The sequence below is a fragment of the Lepidochelys kempii genome, chromosome 17 (assembly GCF_965140265.1).
Source record: "Lepidochelys kempii isolate rLepKem1 chromosome 17, rLepKem1.hap2, whole genome shotgun sequence".
Classification (NCBI taxonomy): Eukaryota; Metazoa; Chordata; order Testudines; family Cheloniidae; genus Lepidochelys; species Lepidochelys kempii.
This window is the reverse complement of record NC_133272.1, coordinates 2111660-2136484: the sequence shown is the minus strand read 5'-3', so window position 1 is coordinate 2136484 and position 24825 is coordinate 2111660. Positions and strand designations below refer to the sequence as shown.

At 50.4% G+C, this 24825-nt stretch overlaps 1 protein-coding gene across 5 annotated transcripts in view; it reads left to right on the top strand.

Moving 5' to 3' along the window:
* Positions 1-24825, top strand: part of MYO18A (myosin XVIIIA) — a 163131-nt gene that overhangs the window by 26011 nt on the left and 112295 nt on the right. For 4 of the 5 annotated variants that reach the window (XM_073315969.1, XM_073315968.1, XM_073315971.1 and 1 more), the window contains exon 2: positions 4019-5143. In XM_073315969.1, coding sequence (XP_073172070.1) covers positions 4019-5143 — 1125 coding nt within the window. Of the gene's footprint in view, positions 1-2264; positions 2373-4018; positions 5144-24825 lie in introns of those variants that run through there. The other variant, XM_073315972.1, reaches the window with a different exon arrangement.

The window sequence follows — 24825 nt, the reverse complement described above, 5'->3', positions numbered from 1 at the left end:
CCAGATTGTTTTCTCCTGCCTTTAGTGTGTAATCTGCACTCATTCTGCAGCTCTGCTGACTGGCCAATCACACAGCTGCTTACGTCACTCCGGTCTGTGCCATGTGTGCACAGCTGAGAGCCATGCTGGCAGCTCCCTGGGTGCCCCAGGGCTGCACCTAGTTATCACGAAACAGAGCAAATTGCAGCCACTTTCATCATGAGAGCAGAGGTGCGGCTGGCGTAGGTGACTGGTTCCAGCGTGCCTTGCTGGCTCTCCCCCCAGGATGCAGAAGTAGGAGAGGAACAGTCGTGTGTGGTACACATGTGCGGAGTTGCTGTTGGGGTGTCAAATCCAGCACAGAGCAGAACCTTTACATTATCCCCCCGCTGCACAGACCGAGGGCAGGCGCTGCAGTAGGAGGCTGATGAAGGCTCCAATGTTGTGGCAGTTGGCAGGATGCTGGGGCAGGTGAATGCAGTGGTGAAGCCAAGCTGTGTTTTTTTTGACCTTGTCCCCTCTCAACATGTGACAGGAGTTCTTGTGGGTCTTGTGGGCCATGCTGCATGTGCTGTGGGTGCGTGTCCCGGGCTCCTTGTGTCTGTCTGTGTGGGCTTGTGGCTGGCCCGCATTGGGAGGTGACATGTTTCTCCAGCTCCTTCCCTGGCAGCACCTGGTGGCAGAGCCTGGAGTCCGGAGCTCACTGTCGACAAGCTGCTTCTTTCTCTTGCCTTGTCCTGGCTTTGCCAGCTGGGAATCCAGATTCCCCTCATCCATGAGCTCTGTACTCGCTAGGCCGAAGGGTCTGTTAAAGGGTGAGGCTTCAAAGGAAAAGCACTTTGTACATGGATAGTTGGCCCTTGAGGTAGGGACCGTGTCGTCTCATTTGTCTGTCCAGCAGGGAGCATGCCATTGCTGTGCCTAAATAAGAGCCACGCAGGCTGGCATTGCTCTTGGGGCTTGTCTACATTTGAACGGTCATTTGGATTAAGGGAGGGTGTTAATTTAAAATGCAATAGGTATTGCTGAATAACTCCATGTGTGGACAAGCCCTTACTCTATTGCTGGTTTCAGGAGTCAGAGGAAAGGTGCTCAGTACTTAAATAAAAGGAAGGCAGTGTTCGTCTAGAGTGAGATTCAGGACTCCTGGCTTCCATTTCAGCTTTGTTGCTTTGGGCAACTCCCATCTCCGCTCTGTGCCTCAGAGTCCCCATCTGTGAAATGGGTCTAACAATTCCTGCCCACTGGAAAGCAGTGAAGATTAATGGTAGCAGCTAGTAGGAGGCATGGAAGGCACTCTGGAGGGACAGACTGCTGGTCCTCTACAGTGTTGCCCCAGCATTGATTGACATCCCTGGGCCTCCTGATGTCTCTATTCTGTTTGGCAAGTGCTGGGTTTTGGTTTTGTTTGTTAGCTGTGCCTTGAAATGGGCTGAAATAATCCTGCTCTTTGTCCTGCCTCGTGCGTGCGCTCTCCTTGGTGTTGTTACAGCTTAGTGCGCAGCCAGTATTTACCTAACAGCTGTTGTACAGCCAGAAGAGGGAGCTTAGGAACCCAGCACAATGGCGTGTGGGCGCGCGCGTGCTCGCACTACGTAAATTGCTTCTGTGTCTCAGAGCTTAACGAACTGACGGCTCTGAAAGCAGATATTTACAATCTGGAGTATTCTCCCATCAGATACATTGTGTTAAGGGTAATTTCTTTAACTGCGTGACTTCCTGCTACATTTACATATCATTGTCGTTCTGGATCTCTCCATTTTTTTCCATACAGCTGTTAGATTTTGTCTTGTTTTTAGTGGAGTTTGGAGTGTAATTGGCCAGAATCTGTGTGTGCAATACTGAGGAGGAAAGAATTGTCTTGAGAGAGCCATATCTCTTACCTGACAGCGAAGGGTGTGATCACAGGATACGGTTTTGTGACACCACAGAGCGTGCACCTCTGGTGTTGTCTGGACTTCCTTTTGGCTCTGGGCATGTATAATGGCTCAGACCTGTCGGCCCACTGATTTTGGATGTATGCTATTATCAGGGTGTTGACCTGGGTATTGGCTAAAACCCCCATAAAGGGGGAGGAGAAATGTCCCTCTCTAGATGAGTAAAGCAGCAATTCTTGCAATTCCTCTTTGGCCGTGTCTGGGGCAGCCCTGGAGAAGGCAGCTGGAGCAGTAGCCCTGGCAGGGGCTTTGTTTCTTGCTGGGACTGATTGGCTAAGGAGTGAGCCAGGATGTTCATGTGTCTGTAACGTCTTTGCAGCAGGCTGGGTACCACCCCCAGAGTCAGGGAGATGCAGCTGAATGAAAGAGTGACTGTTCCTAGAGGTCGCCTGGCAGCATCACGGGTTCTGCGTTGCAGAGGCTAATTTTAAACGCTTATCACTGTCTCAGAGGAACGTGAGTTTCCAGGATCCTGTTTATTATAATAATAATAATTAATAATAATCATTTAAAAATTACTAATAAGGGCTATGTCTTCCATGCTCCCTGCAGGAAGCGTCCCTTCCCCCAGGCAGGGACAGCTAGCTGCTGCTGTTAGTCCAGGTCCCCTTTCTTCTGGGTCACTGACAGGGGAGGGGCCTCAGCGCTCAGGGGTTTTGTGACAGAGGGAAAGAGGCACAGCTGCTTTTTGAAAGGCCCAGGACAGAAGCCTAGGGCAGGGCTTTCCCCTGTCCTAACAAGGCCTCTGTTTATTTTAACCAGGGGCTTTTTGAGTGAGAGAGCAAGACACTCTTACAGCTACAGCAAAGCAAGAATGGGCTGTATGCATCCCATATCAGGGAGGGACTCTCTGTGCGGGCTTAAACCCTGCAAGTAAAATCAGCCCTCTGAAAAGCAATTCCTCCTTTTACTTGGCGGGCCCTGCATTCCCCTGCAGCTAATGGCCTGCCCTGCCTAAGGCACAGCAGGGGATGGATGCATGGGAAATTCTCCTGTAGAGGTTAGTGGTGCTCTCCAGTGCAGGGGAGCAGTAGAGGAAGTTCAGGTCTTGACAGGTGGAGGGATTGGGGCAGAAGAAGGGGATTTTATTTCAAAACGTGCCCATGTGACCTGAGTGGATCTGGAATTGTCTTTGGAAGAAGCTTTTCCGTCTGCCTTTGACATCCACCGTATTCTGCCTGTGGTGCACCGTGCTGGGCTCTCCCAGCACCGTTACCTTTGAGCTAGAGGGGAGGGCAGAAAAGCTTGTACACAGGAGCCCTGTGTTAACCCTGTCCTGATGTTCTCTCTCTGGCAGAGGGTCATTTGCTGTGTTCAGGCATCCTAGAGGAGTGTGGGTTGGCTGCATGCAAAGCACTGCTGGACACCTGCATCCTCTCCTTATTGGGAAGAGTCTTTAGTGCTGTTGAAAGCTGCTGGATTGACAGCCCGAGAGATGAGCTTTTCTGCCTCCCCCCTGCCTGTGCACAGGGGTGGGGACACAGGGGGTGGTGTGTGGGGATGCTGTTACAGCCAGTTGTTGTTGGGGTGAGAGGGGAGTTTGGTCCCAGTGGCTCATTTGTTCCTTGGCGTCTCGGTTGGGGTTGTTAATCGGGGCCTGAGTCCAATGGAGATGTAGATGCTCGCTGCCTCCCAGGGTCAGGTTATAGGGAGCAAATGTTGTATCTTGTGACATGGGCCCTTGTCCACTTGCGGCTGTCTGGGAGCCACCCCTCACAGGGCATAGCCCATGGAACACTTATGGTAGCTCGCTTAATGCCAGGCCAGGCTGGGCTGGGAACCAGCCTCCTAGGATTGAGGTGTTTGGAATCCCATCCCTAGACCTTTGGCTTTCCCTGACGTGTCTATCTCAAACGCAACAGGGAAAGGTGGGCTGCCCCGTGCCCTTGACCCATGTGCGCAGCTCCTGTTGCCATCAGAGGAGCTGCGAGCTAGATAGCCTGTTTGTGTCCTCGGGGGCAGCAGGCAGTGTGAGCCGGAGAGCAGCAGTGTGTGGGTTTGGGGGGCTGGGCCATAGGTCCAGGCTGGGGAGTTGGGAGGTGCCAGTTGTGTGATCTCTGCTGGCTAACGAGATGTTTTGTTTTTGTTCTTTGCCTGTGCAGCAGCAGACCCAGCAGAAAGGCAGCAGGATCCGGAGCTGTAGAGCGGCTGCTGCGAGCCCTCAGCGGCCTCCTGTCCTTTGGAGCGCGGGTGCCTCCCGCGAGCCTTCCAACATGTTCAACTTGAAGAAAAAGGACAAAGACAAAGATGGGTCGAGGAAGGACAAGAAGGAAAAGAAGGAGAAAAAGGAGCGGATGTCGGCTGCCGAGCTCAAGAGCCTGGAGGAGATGAGCCTCCGCAGGGGCTTCTTCAACCTCAGCCGCACCTCCAAGAGAGAGTCCAAGACCCGGCTGGAGATCTCCAACCCCATTCCCATCAAGGTGGCCAGCGGCTCAGACCTGCACCTCACGGACATAGACTCAGACAGCAACCGGGGCAGCGTGATCCTGGACTCGGGCCATCTGAGCACAGCCAGCTCCAGCGATGACCTCAAGGTGGATGACGCCAACTTCAAGGGCTCAGTCCTGCAGCGGGCGGCCAAGTTCGGCTCCCTGGCCAAGCAGAACTCCCAAATGATTGTCAAGAGGTTCTCCTTCTCTCAGAAGAGCCGGGACGAGAGTGCCTCGGAGACCTCCACGCCCTCCGAGCACTCTGCAGCCCCTTCCCCGCAGGTGGAGGTGCGCATGCTGGAGACTCAGCTCAGCAAGCAGGGAGCACCCAGGGGCCACCTGAGGGCCCCCTCCTCATCAGCGCTGCGAGCGAGGGTGCCTGAGGTGGTCAGCAAGAGGTTTCCTGCTGAACTGAGGCTGCCCGTGGTGGTGCCGCCCCAGCCCCCCGTTCCCCGGGAACTGGAGCTGCAGAGGCGTAACACTGGTGACTTTGGATTCTCTCTGCGTCGCACGACCATGCTGGACCGGGCCCCTGACGGGCAGGTGTACAGACGGGTGGTACACTTTGCGGAGCCTGGTGCTGGCACCAAGGACCTGGCACTGGGGTTGGTGCCGGGGGACCGGCTGGTGGAAATCAACGGCCGGAATGTGGAGAACAAATCTCGAGACGAGATAGTGGAGATGATCCGGCAGTCAGGGGAGACTGTGCGGCTGAAAGTGCAGCCCATCCTGGAGCTGAGCGAGCTGAGCCGCTGCTGGCTGAGGAGCAGCGAGGGGCTGCGCAGAGCGGCCTTCGATGTGAGTAACCACCATTGCTGTCAGTCTCTTTGGTTCGTTCGGTGCTAACCAGCCCTGGGTGTCGCCAGCTCTGCTCCCCTGGCAGCTCTGCGAGTTGGGGGATAGCACACATGGGCACTGGTTTGGTGCAGCTTGTGTGTGACTAGGGAGGGGGCAGTGCCCAGAGCTCTCCCCATCTGAAAGGAATAGGGAGTGAGGAGCAGGAGATTCTGGGAGATGGTATTCACATGTGGCCCCCAACGTGGCTCTGGTTTGACAATTTAAAGTAATAGCAGCTTAAAAGGTTTCTTCTGGTTTTGCTGGAGATTTTTGGGGAGGGGATGTGTGTGTGTGTGTGTGTGTGTGTTTCGACCAGTCACTCCTCCCTTCACAGGTTTGGGGGGTGCCCCTGGAAAAGAGAAGCTGGAGTAGCTATTGGTGGGAAAGAGCCTTCTGGGCCTGGCATGTCTGCTAGAGCCTCGTGCGGGCATTTCTTTTATCATACTGAAGATAGCTGCTGTGATCAGCTGTGTGTTACACAGACTTCGGTGCCCTGCACTCCTGGCAAGTTGTCACAGCAGCCTGCAGTGTCTGCCTGGGCTCCTCGGGGGTAGGTCCCTATATAGACACCTGTTCTTGGTGCTCCTTATGCCTGCATTATAAATGTAGCATCCTGGATTGCTCCTGGGGCCTGATTCAGGCCTGTGGAGTGAGCCAGCTGCTTAACTATATGTGGATTGTGGGGAAATAGAACCTCAGGGTTTGTACCCAATTTCTCTGTGGTGAAACGTGTAGTCTCTTAGCTCATATACACTGATGTGCTTGTCACTGCTCCATATGCAGAGAGCCAGAGGAGGGGAACTGGAGAATGTGGGCAGAGGTTCCCTCAGTTAAAGACTGTTCTTCATTCCCATAGCCCAGTAAGACCCGGACTTCGATCCATTGCAGTAACTGAGATCTGGGTCTCTTGATCTATTTAAACGCTCTTCTTCCCTCTGGGGAGTTATTACATGTTGAAGTCAGGGGTCTTGGAAATACCTTGCCTGTGGTGTGAAGGACTGTGAGGATATAATGTGCTGGTCAGAGTGAGAGCAGAGCCGCCCTGGCTATAGTTGTTCGCTCTTGCTACCTGCCAGGTCCCTAGCCAGGTTTCACTCATTGTGTGGGCAGAAAGAAAAGGAGGACTTGTGGCACCTTAGAGACTAACCAATTTATTAGAGCATAAGCATAAGAAACAGTTTCCACGATATGCATCTGATGAAGTGAGCTGTAGCTCACGAAAGCTTATGCTCTAATAAATTGGTTAGTCTCTAAGGTGCCACAAGTACTCCTTTTCTTTGTACGTACCAGATAACTAAATGTGTTGCTGCTGTTTAAAAGAAAGTGAAACGATTGCTCAGTTGTCCATATGCTAAATACCGACCGACTCTCATCCATGTGTATAAAGAGCAGGGATGTAAGTACTGTTTAAAAAGTTAACCATTGAAATGATTCAAAATCTGTCGTTTAAGCGGTTAACCAATTAAGCGGCTGGGGCCGATCCTGCTGGTGTGGCTGGGGCTGAGACTAGGGTCGGCAGGCCGACCTGGGGTTAACGGTTAAGGCAGGTTAACCGCTTACCGGTTAACCTTTTCCATCCCTAATAAAGGGGAGTAAAAGCTTATGGCATGCTCCTATTGTTTGGTTGATAGAAGATGCCACCATGCAAAGGGTTAATTTTGCCACAACATTCTGTGCTGCTTCCAAAGGGGCTGTGCTCTGTGGATGGTTCACTAATTCCTGCTGCTGATGACCCTGGAGAGCTGAGAGCCTCCTGGGTAATTAGCCCTGGAAAACAGGATAAGCTATTTAAAGGGACATGATCTAGTGGTTTAAGTCCAGCATGTAGCTTTGTGTAAATAAATTAAATCAAATCCTGGCATTTTCCTGTTTACAGTGTAATGAAAATAGCGGTCTTGGTTTGGATTTAACCCTTCCCCCTGCCAGTTTATTGGCATTGCTGGGCTGGGCTGTGGCGAGAACCTGTGTGTGAAACTGACTTGAACAAAAGTGAAGCTGACTAGTTTATTTGTATAGTTCCCAGAGAGAGACAGGTATAAAGAAAACAAACAGCATCCCTGGTGGAAAGCTAAATGAGGGTTGGGGTTCAACAACCCAGGAAGGTGCTAGCAGTGTGGGGCAGGGCTGGTTTTGCTCAGCAGAATCCCTTCCCAGGGTCTGGCTTTGCTCTGACCAGATGAGCTGTGGAGTGGAGTGCAATGAGGCCAGTGGGACAGGGAGGTTCTGATGAGTTTCCAGAAGCTGGGTTGGAGGAGATACACAGCAAACTGAAGCGTGTCTGCTGCTGCAGAGAGCTGGGGAGTCTGGCAGGTGCCGAGGTTTTGGAGTGTCTGGCGCCTGGCTCAGAGTCTGTGTTCTGCAGCTGTGAACCATATGTGTGTGCGGTGGCTCCATGTCTAGATGCGTCTCCTGTAGTTTCAGTGGGGAATGTTTCTGCATAGAGTCTGATCCTAGAGGGAATTGAGCTTTGCTGCTCACCGCCAGAGGCATCCCCTAGTACCGCCTTGCAAAAAGGCTACTTTACCTTAGCCATGTTGAGCCTCTCTGTGTATATGAGTTTCTCCCGACAGGAGGCATCTCCCAAGGGGGGATTATTGAAGTAGGGCCATGTGTATACCACGGGGTGGGACAAGTGTGTTTTATAAATCGCAGTGCGTAGTTTGTGAAGTACCAAGTGCACTGTGGTGCTGTGTAGACAGTAATGTCATGGCTCGGTGGCCCGTATCCTGCTTGCTAGTACAGTAGCCACACAGCTACACTCTAAATTGGCTTGTTGACTAACTGAGCATCTCGTTCTGACAGGGTCATTTTAAGTTTGGACAAACCCCCCAAACTGTGAGGACCCTGAAGAGTTAAGCCTGCCTCTGACATGGAGAGATGCACTTGCATTTTACCTCCAGCTGCCTGTACAAGAATACCCTTTATGTCTAAAAAGAATAAAAGATTGGCCTTGTTTCAGGCTTCTTCCAAAGGGACACACATTGTGAAGCATGCAGCCAGCAGTGGAGGATCAGCTGTTAAACGACCTGCCAGATGTTTATGGTGCAGAAACCAGTAGGAAGTCCTAAGGAAGTGTGCAGCATAATAGAAACTGACAAAATCTAAGAAGTCTCTTTCAGTGGAGAGTACGTTCAAGGAAGCTCTCCAAGTAAAAGACAAATGGCTATATTTGCCTGGTACTGAGTTAGAGTGGGGAGGAAAGGCAGCCGGTCTCTGGGCCATGCATGCACCTGACCCTCAGCTCATGTGGAAGTGGTCTGGGTTCCCAGTGTTACTCTTGTCTTGGTGGTTTTCAGACCAGCTTGGGGGGTATCTGGGCTGCAGGAGACCTGCTGTGTCTTGTCATAATTCCAGCCTGGGAGCTCTCTGTAATGCAAATCATACTCAGAGCAAATAGCAGCAAAGGGCCTTGCCTTTCGTTTTGCACTGGTGTTCTGGGCATCGGGGTGGGCCAAGGTTTTGCTGGGGTCTTTGCCTTGCCAGGGGAATATAGTGGCTTCAGGATCCAAAGGGCGAGCCAAAGGTCTGTGTGCAGAGTGTGATATTAGGAGGTACAGGCAGTGCCTTCAGTACAGAATGACAGCTTATGGGCTTACCCCGGTGGAGACTCATGTGTGACCTGGCAGGAAGGCTCCAGGGATGTGCTTGCTCTCGTTTGTTCCGCAGGGCTTGTCTCTACCCATACAGAACAGGAGGAGTTAGACAGGTGCAGACCCTTTTATTGGTTTAAACCTGTTGTGGTGCATTAGCTTGCAACCATTATAAACCAGGTTTAAATTAGAATGTCCACACACAGAATTGCACCAGTTAAGCTAAATCTGTTCAGAATCACCCCTTAGTTAAATGAGAACAGGCATCAGCAAGGTAAGCTGGGCCTCGTAAGAGATGGCAGCAGGAAAGCTCTGGGAGCATGTACCGTGTACACACTTGTGGTGCCTGTTGCTTTGATTGTTTCCAAAGTCACCTACAGTAAGCGTAGCTTTTTGGTACTTAGCTCTGGAATAATTAACAACCAACTGACCCCCCCCTCCATGTCCCCCTTTTTCAGAAATGGAGATATTCCTTCCCACAAGCGATAAACTAACTGCCAGGCAGCCCTTCGCACAGTCAGCACAATGGGACACTCGGGCAAGTATCAGCTGCCTGGGCCAGGCACATTCTGTGCAACAACTTGGCAGATGTCTGTGTTTTGAATCAGAACTTGCTCCCGCCCCCCAGCTTGGTTTCTTCTGCTTCATCCTACAGCAGAGCTTAGATAATGTTTGTGACCAGAGAGCCTGCTGCAGTGGACATGAATGAAATGCCATCTCTTTGCTGCAGGATCAAGTAGGCTGAGAAGAGGAGATGGGAAGGAGCAGGGCCCTGGTTTAACACACACAGCTTTGCTTAGCAAATGGATCCAGCCAGACCCTCTGGCATTCAGGTGGATGGATTTATGCTTTGTCTGAGAGCTTTAACAGTGTACTTCATGGCTGACATACAAGCAAAGAGAAGACCTCCGCCTGGGGCCTAGGAGGCATTGCAAAAATTGGTGCCGTAAGCTACAGCCTATGTGGGCTGCCCCAGGAAGTGGGAGTCAGCACAAGGGCTAACTACTACTCAGATCCTACTTCAGGCTTCAGAGCAGGGCTAGCAAGGCCCTGTGGAGTGTAGGTGTTTTGCTGGTCCTGTGCATAGAGGGGTGAATTCCACCCTAAGTGATGACTGAGCTTGGACCTCATTGCTTGTATTTGCTGGTTGTGCTGTAGCACATGTTGTGTTGTTTGGCAGGTATTTGCTGAATGTGATGCTTGCAGAAGCCTCCTGGTCATCCCGCGGAGACCAGCCCAGGCACTCAGACTGATTTTGCGAGAGTTGTGCTGAATTGGAAAATAAAGAGAAACTCGGGTACTTTCAGAGCAGTTGGAGCTGCAGTTGTTGAGAAGCCAGTAGCCTGTATCCCCACATGCCTGCAGTTTCCCTGATGCTGGTGAAGGCTCCATGCTTTGAGTCTAGCTTCCTTTCCCTCTTCTCCCGTGGCATCTGTATATTTGGGCTGCTGATGGTTGCCGACACTTTCCCCTGCCCCGCCAGCTGTCTCTCTCGGTATGTTGACCTCTTCTCAAAATCATAAGAAAACTGATTGGAAGCTTTCAAATTGTTGTAGCCAGAGGTGCATGTTTGATTATGAAAGAGGCAAGGTCAGGATGGGTGATGATGCTGATGTAGTGTGTGTCTTGGGGAGCAGGTTGCTGAGCTGTGCATAGCTGCCTTCTGTGCTGATGACACTTTGCTGGTGATCTCCTGAGAGGAGGGCTTGTAGGGTAGATGAGCAGATTTGACCTATTCATTGCTGGCAGGAGCAGTCCCTGCTCTTCTGTATGCTGCTGTGGCTTGTCTGTGTCATGGAGCGTTCTGAATCTGAATGCACAACATCTGCTGCAGGTGGAAAGTGGCTGTTTTGTATCCAGCTCTGAAAGGGCAAAATTTTAGCGGCAGCCACGAGATCACCAAGATTTTCATGGGAGCATAGAGTCTATCGAGTCGTCTCCAACTCTGGGAGGGCCTCCAGCAGCTCTGTAAGTGGCCAGTGCATTAGGGCTTTGTGTCTGACAGTGTGGGTTCTAATACCGAGGTAGCTAGTCATTCTCCAGAGCCAGCCCTGAATCCCAGCTATTACTTTTCTGTGTCAAAATGTCTCCATCTCCTCTTGGAGAGGTTGGGATGGGAGCCAGCTTTAGAGGCTCTTGCTGTCTCTGTTACACTGTTCTTCCCACTTCCTTTGCCTTTTGCTCCAAGTCATGGCCCTAGCCTGCTAAAGATGTGTAGAGATTTGTGGTTGCTGAGAGAAATTGGCCAGCAATAGAGCTCTGAACTGAGCTCACATGGCATGAGCATCCTGATGGAGCTTTCCAATAAAAGGTTAAAAAGCAAATGCTGAAAATGTAAGTTCAGAATATAACATACAATTTGATGAGACCCTTTGTCTGCTCGCTGTGTGAGTGCCTTTCCCATGGGCATCCTTGTTTAAGCTAAGCTGGAGACCAGGAGCTGCATTGCCAAAATGCTGCAGTTATCTGTCCCTTTCTGTAAGTGCCTAGCTGAGGGCAGATCCCTGCAATGTTATGTATTCCCACCTTGGCAATGGCTTTAAGCAGTTTGGTCTGGTTTATACTGCCCACCCAAACCCTGTTTGCAGCCTGCTGAACTGGAACTGAGATAAAAACCAGGTGCAAACGTCAAGCTTTCAAATGAAATTAAAAGTGTGGAAAGGCCCTTAAAGTACCCTCTTGATTTGGCAGGCCTGAAATTTGAATTACTTTTTTCCTTATGACAGGTTTCAGAGTAACAGCCGTGTTAGTCTGTATTCGCAAAAAGAAAAGGAGTACTTGTGGCACCTTAGAGACTAACCAATTTATTTGAGCATGAGCTTTCGTGAGCTACAGCTCACTTCATCGGATGCATGCCGTGGAAACTGCAGCAGGCTTTATTTATACACAGAGAATATGAAAAAATACCTCCTCACACCCCACTGTCCTGCTGGTAATAGCTTATCTAAAGTGGTCATCAGGTGGGCCATTTCCAGCACAAATCCAGGTTTTCTCACCCTCCACCCCCCCCACACAAATTCACTCTCCTGTTGGTGATAGCCCATCCAAAGTGACAACTCTTTACACAATGTGCATGATAATAAAGTTGGGCCATTTCCTGCACAAATCCAGGTTCTCTCACCCCCTCACCCCCCTCCCAAAAACCACACACACAAACTCACTCTCCTGCTGGTAATAGCTCATCCAAAGTGACCATTCTCCCTACAATGTGCATAATTAAGGTGGGCCATTTCCAGCACAAATCCAGGTTTTCTCACATCCCCCCCACCCCCATACACACACAAACTCACTCTCCTGCTGCTAATACCTCATCCAAACTGACCACTCTCCAAGTTTAAATCCAAGTTAAACCAGAACATCTGGGGGGGGGGGGGGGGAGGAAAAAACAAGAGGAAATAGGCTACCTTGCATAATGACTTAGCCACTCCCAGTCTCTATTTAAGCCTAAATTAATAGTATCCAATTTGCAAATGAATTCCAATTCAGCAGTTTCTCGCTGGAGTCTGGATTTGAAGTTTTTTTGTTGTAAGATAGCGACCTTCATGTCTGTGATTGCGTGACCAGAGAGATTGAAGTGTTCTCCGACTGGTTTATGAATGTTATAATTCTTGACATCTGATTTGTGTCCATTTATTCTTTTACGTAGAGACTGTCCAGTTTGACCAATGTACGTGGCAGAGGGGCATTGCTGGCACATGATGGCATATATCACATTGGTGGATGTGCAGGTATACGAGCCTCTGATAGTGTGGCTGATGTTATTAGGCCCTGTGATGGTGTCCCCTGAATAGATATGTGGGCACAATTGGCAACGGGTTTTGTTGCAAGGATAAGTTCCTGGGTTAGTGGTTCTGTTGTGTGGTATGTGGTTGTTGGTGAGTATTTGCTTCAGGTTGCGGGGCTGTCTGTAGGCAAGGACTGGCCTGTCTCCCAAGATTTGTGAGAGTGTTGGGTCATCCTTTAGGATAGGTTGTAGATCCTTAATAATGCGTTGGAGGGGTTTTAGTTGGGGGCTGAAGGTGACGGCTAGTGGCGTTCTGTTATTTTCTTTGTTAGGCCTGTCCTGTAGTAGGTGACTTCTGGGAACTCTTCTGGCTCTATCAATCTGTTTCTTTACTTCAGCAGGTGGGTATTGTAGTTGTAAGAAAGCTTGACAGAGATCTTGTAGGTGTTTGTCTCTGTCTGAGGGGTTGGAGCAAATGCGGTTGTATCGCAGAGCTTGGCTGTAGATGATGGATCGTGTGGTGTGGTCAGGGTGAAAGCTGGAGGCATGCAGGTAGGAATAGAGGTCAGTAGGTTTCGATAGGGTGGTGTTTATGTGACCATTGTTTATTAGCACTGTAGTGTCCAGGAAGTGGATCTCTTGTGTGGACTGGACCAGGCTGAGGTTGGTGGTGGGATGGAAATAGTTGAAATCATGGTGGAATTCCTCAAGGGCTTCTTTTCCATGGGTCCAGATGATGAAGATGTCATCAATATAGCGCAAGTAGAGTAGGGGCTTTAGGGGACGAGAGCTGAGGAAGCGTTGTTCTAAATCAGCCATAAAAATGTTGGCATACTGTGGGGCCATGCGGGTACCCATAGCAGTGCCGCTGATCTGAAGGTATACATTGTCCCCAAATGTGAAATAGTTATGGGTAAGGACAAAGTCACAAAGTTCAGCCACCAGGTTAGCCGTGACATTATCGGGGATAGTGTTCCTGACGGCTTGTAGTCCATCTTTGTGTGGAATGTTGGTGTAGAGGGCTTCTACATCCATAGTGGCCAGGATGGTGTTATCAGGAAGATCACCGATGGATTGAAGTTTCCTTAGGAAGTCAGTGGTGTCTCGAAGGTAGCTGGGAGTGCTGGTAGCGTAGGGCCTGAGGAGGGAGTCTACATATATCACATCCACCAATGTGATATATGCCATCATGTGCCAGCAATGCCCCTCTGCCACGTACATTGGTCAAACTGGACAGTCTCTACGTAAAAGAATAAATGGACACAAATCAGATGTCAAGAATTATAACATTCATAAACCAGTCGGAGAACACTTCAATCTCTCTGGTCACGCAATCACAGACATGAAGGTCGCTATCTTACAACAAAAAAACTTCAAATCCAGACTCCAGCGAGAAACTGCTGAATTGGAATTCATTTGCAAATTGGATACTATTAATTTAGGCTTAAATAGAGACTGGGAGTGGCTAAGTCATTATGCAAGGTAGCCTATTTCCTCTTGTTTTTTCCTCCCCCCCCCCCCCAGATGTTCTGGTTTAACTTGGATTTAAACTTGGAGAGTGGTCAGTTTGGATGAGGTATTAGCAGCAGGAGAGTGAGTTTGTGTGTGTATGGGGGTGGGGGGGATGTGAGAAAACCTGGATTTGTGCTGGAAATGGCCCACCTTAATTATGCACATTGTAGGGAGAATGGTCACTTTGGATGAGCTATTACCAGCAGGAGAGTGAGTTTGTGTGTGTGGTTTTTGGGAGGGGGGTGAGGGGGTGAGAGAACCTGGATTTGTGCAGGAAATGGCCCAACTTTATTATCATGCACATTGTGTAAAAAGAGTTGTCACTTTGGATGGGCTATCACCAGCAGGAGAGTGAATTTGTGTGTGGGGGGGTGGAGGGTGAGAAAACCTGGATTTGTGCTGGAAATGGCCCACCTGATGATCACTTTAGATAAGCTATTACCAGCAGGACAGTGGGGTGTGAGGAGGTATTTTTTCATATTCTCTGTGTATAAATAAAGCCTGCTGCAGTTTCCACGGCATGCATCCGATGAAGTGAGCTGTAGCTCACGAAAGCTCATGCTCAAATAAATTGGTTAGTCTCTAAGGTGCCACAAGTACTCCTTTTCTTTTTTCCTTATTGTCATAAATATAAAGGGAAGGGTAAACCCCTTTGAAATCCCTCCTGGCCAGGGGAAAGCTCCTCTCACCTGTAAAGGGTTAAGAAGCTAAAGGTAACCTCGCTGGCACCTGACCAAAATGACCAATGAGGAGACAAGATAGTTTCAAAAGCTGGGAGGAGGGAGAGAAACAAAGGGTCTGTGTCTGTCTGTAGTCGTCTTTGCCAGGGACAGAACAGGAATGGAGTCTTAGAACTTTTAGTAAGTAATCTAGCTAGGTATGTGTTAGATTATGATTTCTTTAAATGGCTGAGAAAAGAATTGTGCTGAATAGAATAACTATTTCTGTCTGTGTATCTTTTTTGTAACTTAAGGTTTTGCCTAGAGGGGTTCTCTATGTTTTGGAATCTAATTACCCTGTAAGATATCTACCATCCTGATTTTACAGGGGGGATTTCTTTATTTCTATTTACTTCTATTTTTTATTAAAAGTCTTCTTGTAAAAAAACTGAATGCTTTTTCATTGTTCTCAGATCCAAGGGTTTGGGTCTGTGGTCACCTATGCAAATTGGTGAGGCTTTTTACCAAACCTTGTCCAGGAAGTGGGGTGCAAGGTTTTGGGAAGTATTTTGGGGGGAAGGACGCGTCCAAACAGCTCTTCCCCAGTAACCAGTATTAGTTTGGTGGTGGTAGCGGCCAGTCCAAGGATAACGGGTGTAATATTTTGTACCTTGGGGAAGTTTTGACCTAATCTGGTAAAGATAAGCTTAGGAGGTTTTTCATGCAGGTCCCCACATCTGTACCCTAGAGTTCAGAGTGGGGGAGGAACCACAAGTACTCCTTTTCTTTTTTCCTTATGTATTTGCAACGCTGAAACAATTCTTTCAAATTCTTCAAACCAAACATTTCCATTTTCCATTTATCTTTACAATCAATCAGTAAAGTAATGCCAGCACCCCTTGCTCACCAGTGTGACTACAATGTAACACAGCCGCATGATCAGCCTTACAAGAACAAAGAATCACCATCCAACTTCCTGGAGGGCTAGCGAAAGAGAAGAGAATAAGCCCCTGTTGTCTCCAAATGACGTGGGAGGAATGGGGTAGAACTGAGCAGAAGTACACGGAGGACACAAGACTGTTTCACAGTGTCTCCGTCTTCGCAGCGAAGGGCCATCTCTTGACTTTCACTGAACAGAGCACTGAGATGTGTCCTTGGGCAACCTGCCCTGTGTTGGCCGGGGTGATGAACTAATAGTTTTCTTTCCATCTCTGTGTGGTATTGATTCCATGACAGCAGGAGGTGGATCTTGTGTGTGAACTGTAGTGTCGTGGTTACTGGGCCGAACATAGCTAGTTGGAAGACTGGGGTGCATTGTGTATCGAGACCTTTTAATCCTCAGCTGTTGTCAATACTTAGCTCGTTCGTTACAGCACTTCACATCCCTAGATCACACAGCTCTTTCCAGAGGAAGCTGTGCTGTTATCCCGATTTACAGACAGGGAAACTGAGGCACAGACTTGCCGAAGGTCTCGCAACCAGTCAGTGGCAAAGCTGGGAACAGAGCTAAGGAGTCCTGGTGTTACCAGCTTGTGCTGCCTCTTTGACATACCTGCATCTCATGTGCTTTCCTTTAGCCCTAGAGCTGCCAGAGATCTGACTGGCTGGTTGGATCGTGTGTGGCACACCACTCTGCTGATTGAGCAGTGACCCTCGAGGGAGAACAGCCAGTTGTTGGCATCACTAGTCTCTGAAGGGTGTCCTGTTCCTGTCTTGGCAAACCCTTTCCCCATGACCAGTGCCAAGAAAGGGTGAAATAACTTGGAGGCTTCACCAAATTCCTGGGCTGCTGGTTTGCTGTCAGGATGTTTGTTCCTAGGTAGTGTGGTTACACTGTTAACATTTCAGCTGCCGCTCACTCAGCGCATGGCTGGTGTGCCTCGGGGTCTGAAATGACTCTTCTGCCTCAGGCCAGTGAAGGGGGGGGAGAGACCAAGCCAGATGGTTAGTCCAATGTTAATAAGAACGTAGGTTTAGGTAGCTCTTTGAATATCACAGGAACCCAAAGCCCCTTGCTGCTCTGAATGGCAGGGCTGAAGTGCATACTGAACATCCAGTTGATTGAATGTAACCCTGAACCCAGGGATGCCCCCAAAGCTGCGGAGGAACCAGGAGAGAGCAGGTGCACGGGCCAGAAGTCTCTTGCAACATTGGTAACTCTGAACAAAATGTTATGGCTGGTCTTTCAAAAGTTAACTACTGAACACTGACTTAATACAGCTTTGAAACTTTACATACGCGCGGCCATACTGGGTCAGACCAAAGGTCCATCTAGTCCAGTATCCTGTCTTCCGACAGTGGCCAGTGCCAGGTGCCCCAGAGGGAATGAACAGAACAGGGAATCATCCAGTGATCCATCCCCTGTCGCTCATTCCCAGCTTCTGCCAGAAGCTAGGAACACCATCCCTGCCCATCCTGGCGAATAGCCGTTGATGGACCTATCCTCTATGAACTTACCTAGTTCTTTTTTGAACCCTGTTATAGTCTTGGCCTTCACAACGTCCTCTGGCAAAGAGTTCCACGGGTTGACTGTGTGTTTTGTGAAGAAATGCTTCCTTTTGTTTGTTTTAAACCTGCTGCCTTTTAATTTCATTTGGTGACCCCTAGTTCTTGTGTTATGAGAAGGAGTAAATAACACTTCCTTATTTACTTTCTCCACACCAGTCATGATTTCATAGACCTCTATCATATCTCCCCTTAGTCATCTCTCTTCCAAGCTGAAAAGTCCCAGTCTTATTAATCTCGCCTCATATGCCAGCCATTTCATACTCCTAATAATTTTTGATGCCCTTTTCTGAACCTTTTCCAATTCCAATATATCTGTTTTGAAATGGGACGATCACATCTGCATTTAGTATTGAAGATGTGGGTGTCCCATGGATTTATACAGAGGCGATAGGATATTTTCTGTCTTATGATCTATCCCTTTCTGAAGGATTCCCATCATTTTGTTCACTTTTTGGACGGCTGCTGCACTGTGAGTGGATGTTTTCAGAGAACTATCCACAGTGACTCCAAGATCTCTTTCTTGAGTGGAACCAGCTAATTTAGACCCTATCATTTTATAGGTATAATTAGGATTATGTTTTCCATTGTGCATTACTTTGCATTTATCAACATTGAATTTAATCTGACGTTTTGTTGCCTAGTTATCCAGTTTTGTGAGATCCTTTTTGTAGCTCTTCGCAGTTTGCTTGGGACTTAACTATCTTGAGTAGTTTGTATCATCTGCAAATTTTGTCACCTCACTGTTTACCCCTTTTTCCAGATAATTTATGAATATGTTGACTAGGACTGGTCCCAGTACAAACCCCTGGGGGACACCACTATTTACCTTTCTCCATTCTGAAAACTGACCATTTATTCCTACCCTTTGTTTCCAATCTTTTAACCAGTTACCAATCCATGAGAGGATCTTCCCTGTTATCCCATGACAGTTTACTTTGCTTACGAGCTTTTGGTGAGGGATCTTGGCAAAGGCTTTCTGAAAATCTAAGTACTCCATATCCACTGGGTCCCCCTTGTCCGCATGCTTGTTGATCCCCTCAAAGAATTCTAGTAGAATGGTGAAGTATGATTTTCCTTTTACAAAAACCATGTTGATTCTTCCCCAACAAATTATGTTCATGTATGTGTCTGATAATTTTGTTCTTGACTATAATTTAAACCAGTTTGCCTGGTACTGATGTCAGGCCTACTGGCCTGTAATTGCCGGGATCACCTTTGGAGCCCTTTTTAAAACTTGGCGTCACATTAGCTATCTTCCAGTCATGTGGTACAGAAGCTGATTTAAATGATAGGTTACGAACTACAGTTAGTCGTTCTGCAAATTCACATGTGAGTTCCTTCAGAACTCTTGGGTGAGTGCCATCTGGTCCTGGTGACTTATTACTGTTTAGTTTATCAATTTGTTCCAAAACCACCTCTAATGACACCTCAAATCTGGGACAGTTCCCCAGATTTGTCACCTAAAAAGAGTGGCTCAGGTTTGGGAATCTCCCTCACATCCTCAGCCGCGAAGGCTGATGCAAAGAATTCATTTAGTTTCTCTGCAATGGCCTTATCGTTCTTGAGTGCTCCTTTAGCATCTCTATCGTCCAGTGGCCCCATTGGTTGTTTAGCAGGCTTCCTGCTTCTAATGTACTTTCAAATGTTTTTTGCTATTATTTTTTGAGTCTTTGGCTAGCTGTTCTTCAAATTCTTTTTTGGCCTTCCTAATTATATTTGTATACTTGATTTGCCAGACTTTATGCTTGTCACGGAGTCCCTGGGCGATGCTCTGGAACTGCGCCCCATGAAGCCAGTCAGGACTCTGGGGTAGTCGCCTTTCTGTGAGCAGCCTGTCTTCAGGACACACAGCTCACACAGCTTCCACCTTCCTGGGTCTGACCTCGGAGCATTCAGCATCCTCTGCCCCTCCGTGCGCTTCCCCCCAGTGAGTCCACTCAGGTGGGGCTCCTGGGGAAGCCAGAGGGTCCTGCACCCCAACTCCGCAGTCAGACGGGACTCTCAGCCAGCCAGTAAAACAGAAGGTTTATTAGACGACAGGAACATGGTCTAAAACAGAGCTTGCAGGTGCAGAGAACGGGACCCCTCAGCTGGGTCCATTTTGGGGGGCAGTGAGCCAGACAACCACGTCTGCACTTCACTCCATGTCCCAGCCAGCCCCAAACTGAAACTCCCTCCAGCCCCTCCTCCTCTGGGCTTTGTTCCTTTCCCGGGCCAGGAGGTCACCTGATTCCTTTGTTCTCCAACCCTTAAGCTCTCACCTTGCGGGGGGGGGGGGGGGGGGGGGAGGGGGAGGGCCCAGGCCATCAGTTGCCAGGAAACAGGGTGTTGGCCATTCTCTGTGTCCAGACCCCTGCACACACCTGCCCTCTAGGGCTTTGCAATGATCATACACCCTTACCCCACCCCCTAGATACTTAAGAACTGCATAGGGGAAACTGAGGCACCCCCATAATATTCAGAGGAAACATTAAGAACAGGCCCACTTCGTCACATCTCTCCCCCCTTCGAGATCGAACTGAGCGGGGTCACTTTACCCGGTGACCTGGGGAAGTTCGAAGCCAGCAATGTTCCCATGGATGCCCCAGCGTCTCTCCCATTCCTTGGTAGGAGTTACACCAGGCCCTTCCAGTTTCACGCCCTCCCTTAGGTCGGGGGTGGTCGATAGCACTCGCATGCCGCATATGGGAAGGTTTATGCGGCCCATGCCCTTTGGCCACCCCAAAACCCCAGGGGGTCAAACTGGGATTGGGTTTTCTCCCAGAGCTCCAGTCTGGAGGGCTGCAATTCGGGCTCTCTTGGTTAAGGGCCCCCATCTTGACCTGGGCCACATACTGTTCACTTACAGAACTAGCATGGAGACATCCCTTTCTCCACAACCTTGTCTCCCCAACAAGCTGGCCCAACACAGCCACTTGGTTATAGGACGGTATACCTTTCTTAACAGCTTTCACTCCATCTGAGACCTTCTCAAAGCTATCCACACTGGATCTTTCAACAGGAAAGTCAGTGGATCCATTCACAACAGAAAATTTCTGGCTGTTAGGAACTGAAACTCTCTTGATTAAATCATTTTCACACCCTTCAGTTGCAGTAAACTGCTTGCAAAGACTCCATGAGGATTCCTTTCCCTAGGGCTTTTCTATGCAACAATTCACCCCTCACAGAAATTCTGCCCTTACCCTCTTCACCTAGGGCTTGCTCTAGGGGAACACTTTCCTGAGCAACAACAGACTCTTTCTGGGTCTCCCTTACATCCAGAATCACCTCTGGCCCATCAGGCGGATTCCTACACAATCCCCTTTCAGGCAAACTTACAGACTTCCTAGATAAAAGGTTAGAAGCATTCTCCTTCCCTTTGCCACACACAAGTTCAGGAATCTTTTCCTCCTTGCTACAGGTTTCCACACCCTCAGTAGGTAACACAATCACACACCTTCATGCTCTCCTTGTGCCCTGGCTAGGATCTCACCCTGATTAGACAGAGTTGCTCCACCCTTTCCAACAACACACTAGCAACAGGCAAAATACAAGCACCAGAATTGTCTGGTCTCGGGGATTTTACATAGACCCTAACTGGATGCGACCTAGTTACAGGGCCATTCTCCCGAGCAGACACAAACTTAGGACCCTTCCCTTCCTGGGCTTTAGCTGAATCCAGAACCAGCTCTGAGACAACTGCACGACCCTCAACCATCACAGGCTGAAAGGCCCCTTCTGTCTGCTCCCCAGACCAAGAAGAGCCGGACACACTTTCTCCTTTACCAGACACACAGGTTGGGATCTCATTCCCTTTGTCCCAGCACACAAGGCTGGTCACAGACAACTGCTTGGAGATCAGGGTAGCTCCCTCCATAGGCAAGTTAATACCCCTGACAGACAGAGACCCATTTCCTTCACTGTCCCAATTCTCCACCCAGCTAACAGGTAAGGTCCAGGGACTCTCATCTTCCACTCTCCTCGCCTTCCCACCCTGCTGACTGGACACATCCATCAGATCACAAGGCTGCCTAGGCTCATCCAAACTTTCCTTACCAAGCACCTTGCCACTCCCCACAGATTCCCTGCCCTGCCTGTGTCTCCCCCCACTCAGCTGGGGTCTCAGCTCCCACTGTGCTCAGCGCTGCCCTTGCTGTCCCAGTGGGGCAGGCCACTGCTTTCCTCAGTGCATCAGAGCCAGGGAGAGTCCCCGCTCTGGTGTGCAAGGGGGCGGGGAGCATCTCTCTGTCCCACCCAGCCCCAGGGGTCTGGTTACAGGCAGGCAGGTAGCCTGAGCCTAGCGGCTCCTCCCGCCTGTCAGCCAGGTCATCTGCATTTTCACTGACCATTTCCCTCTCCACCGATTGGTTCCCTGGATTCAAATTCAAACCCTTGGCAGTTACAGGAACAGGGCCTGGATCCTGTCCCAAAGAGACACAGTCACCCCACAACAGGGTCTCGTAGCTGGTGTCCTGGAGAACCCCAATGACCAGCCAGCCCCACCCCTCCTGGGTCTGCACAGGGATCTGGGCCATAGGCAGGGCGAGGGGCTTCGTCCCTGGGACCCTCACCCAGCTCACACAGGCCCTCAGCATCTGAGGCTGCACCACCCAGGGCCTGACACCAGTTCTCTCTGTCCCAGGATCTCGCCACCCCAGGAATGTCTCCCCATTGACCATCACCTTCCGCTCCCACTGGAGGTCCGAGGGGCCTGGCCCCAGGAAACTCCACACAGACATATAGGTTGGGGTCAGGAGTGGGATCCTGTCCACCTCCCCACCCATCTGGCTGACGGAGTCTATGGCCTTGGGACCCAGCAAGGGAGCTAGACACCGGGGCTTTTCCGCAGGGTCCCCTTGGTTCAAATCGCCAGCCTGCTCAAAGGCAGTGAGGTGGGCATCCACCCCCCCCTCCTTAACTAGGGGCAGCAATTTAGTCTCGAGGTTCCCTGCGGAACTGGCCCCCCGGGATCTATCCCCACTCACCCCGGGGAGGTCCCCTAGCCCTCTCCGCTCCCCCACCGCCAGTTCATGCTGCTGCTGCTTCTGCAGCTCTTTCTCGGGCTCTCGCTGTCTCCCACGGTCCTCTTGCTCTCTCGGACTCAGCTCCAATCCCGTCCGTCTCGATCCCCCGATGGGGAACGTCTGGTCGGGGACAGGAGTCTTGGCGATGCCTGGCTCCCACTCCAGCTGCTCCCAGATCCTGCTATAGCCCCATTGGGGGTCAGGAATCTGTTCCTTAGAGCGGTCATCCTCCTCCAGCTGCACGATTAACTGTGCTTTGGTGAACTTTCCAACGCTCAACCCTCTCTTTTTGCACAGGGTTACAATGTCCTTCTTAAGGAGACGGTGACAGACCAACACTCCGCTCCTCCCAAGTTGTTGTGGACTCACAGGCCTGTGTGCTCTCAGCTCCCCACGGTTTCCAGGGAGAACCCCTAGTGTGCCAGCCCTTCTCGAGGTCACCACCTCTTTGCCAGGGTCGAGCTGCAGACTCCTCCGTCCCTGGGACCGCTCACTGCAATCCCCAGGGGAACCCTGTTACTGCAAAAGTCCTTCTCTCTCCCCGGGCCAAGCTGCAGGCTCCTCCGCCCCTGAGACTGCTCACTGCAGTCCCCAGGGGGACCCCATTACTGCACAGTCCATCTCGCTGGTCACACACTCCCAGGGGTTAACCGCCCCCCGAAACCGCTCCTCTCTGAGCCTTCAGCATGCCTGGTCCTCGGCAATCCCCCTTCGTGTTACTGCTCCCCAGTCACTTACTGCAGGAAGTGCCATCCACGGGGTGCAGTACATCCCACCGCTGCCACCAGTTGTCACGGAGTCCCTGGGCGATGCTCTGGAACTGCGCCCCATGAAGCCAGTCAGGACTCTGGGGTAGTCGCCTTTCTGTGAGCAGCCTGTCTTCAGGACACACAGCTCACACAGCTTCCACCTTCCTGGGTCTGACCTCGGAGCATTCAGCATCCTCTGCCCCTCCGTGCGCTTCCCCCCAGTGAGTCCACTCAGGTGGGGCTCCTGGGGAAGCCAGAGGGTCCTGCACCCCAACTCCGCAGTCAGACGGGACTCTCAGCCAGCCAGTAAAACAGAAGGTTTATTAGACGACAGGAACATGGTCTAAAACAGAGCTTGCAGGTGCAGAGAACGGGACCCCTCAGCTGGGTCCATTTTGGGGGGCAGTGAGCCAGACAACCACGTCTGCACTTCACTCCATGTCCCAGCCAGCCCCAAACTGAAACTCCCTCCAGCCCCTCCTCCTCTGGGCTTTGTTCCTTTCCCGGGCCAGGAGGTCACCTGATTCCTTTGTTCTCCAACCCTTAAGCTCTCACCTTGCGGGGGGGGGGGGGGGGGGGGGGAGGGCCCAGGCCATCAGTTGCCAGGAAACAGGGTGTTGGCCATTCTCTGTGTCCAGACCCCTGCACACACCTGCCCTCTAGGGCTTTGCAATGATCATACACCCTTACCCCACCCCCTAGATACTTAAGAACTGCATAGGGGAAACTGAGGCACCCCCACAATATTCGGAGGAAACATTAAGAACAGGCCCACTTCGTCACAATGCTCCTTTCCGTTTTTCTTTACTATGCAGAAGAAAAATGCTGATTTTAACCATCATAATTTAAATGAAACAAGCACAGAAACAGTTTCCTTACCTTGTCAAATCTTTTTTTAAACTTTCCCTTTATTTACCTTTAGCACAGTACTGTACTATATTTGCTTTTATTTTTGTCTCTTCTGCTGCCTGATTGCGTACTTGTGGTTCCAAATTGGGTGTGTGGTTGACTGGTCAGTTCGTAACTCTGGTGTTTTGATAACTCTTTGTTGCTGTTTCTATTGAGAGTGAAGGTAGCCTTAGGTCTGAGGTTTTCATACCCTTTGGAGTGTGTCCTCGCCTCCGGAGGGTGCGGAAGCCCTTGTTTTGTGCAGGTTAGAATACAGTGTCACAGCTGCTGTTTTTAACTGGCTTTTTTGGCTGGGTCTGAGCAGACCTGTAATGGGCTGGGATCTCTTCCTGCCCGGCTGAGAGAGGAGAGCTAGGAATCCGTGGCTGGGGCCCCAAATAAACCCTTGGAATGGATCTCGTCGGCTCTTCGGCTGAGGAAGCCGAGATGGCGGAGGTGACCGCTCACTGTGGGAGAGCTCCATGGATGTCCTTCGGGCAGCGAGGGTCCCAGGGCACCTATGTGCTTGTGTGACGAAGTGGGACTGTTCTTAATTTTTCCTCTGACTAGTGTGGGGGTGCCTCAGCTTCCCCTATGCAGTTCTTAAGGATCTAGGGGGTGGGGTAAGGGTGTATGATCCTTGCAGAGCCCTAGAGGGCAGGTGTGTGCAGGGGTCTGGACACAGAGAATGGCCGACACCCTGTTTCCTGGCCACTGATGGCCTGGGCCCTTCCCCCCTGCAAGGTGAGAGCTAAAGGGTTGGAGAATAAAAGAATCCGGTGACCTTCTCCGGGGAAAGGGACAAAGCCCAGAGGAGGAGGGGCTGGAGGGAGTTTCAGTTTGGGGCTGGCTGGAGACATGGAGTGAAGGGCAGACGTGGTTGTCTGGCTCACTGCCCCCCAAAATGGACCCAGCTGAGGGGTCTTGTTCTCTGCACCTACAAGCTCTGTTTTAGACCATGTTCCTGTCATCTAATAAACCTTCTGTTTTACTGGCGGGCTCAGAGTCTC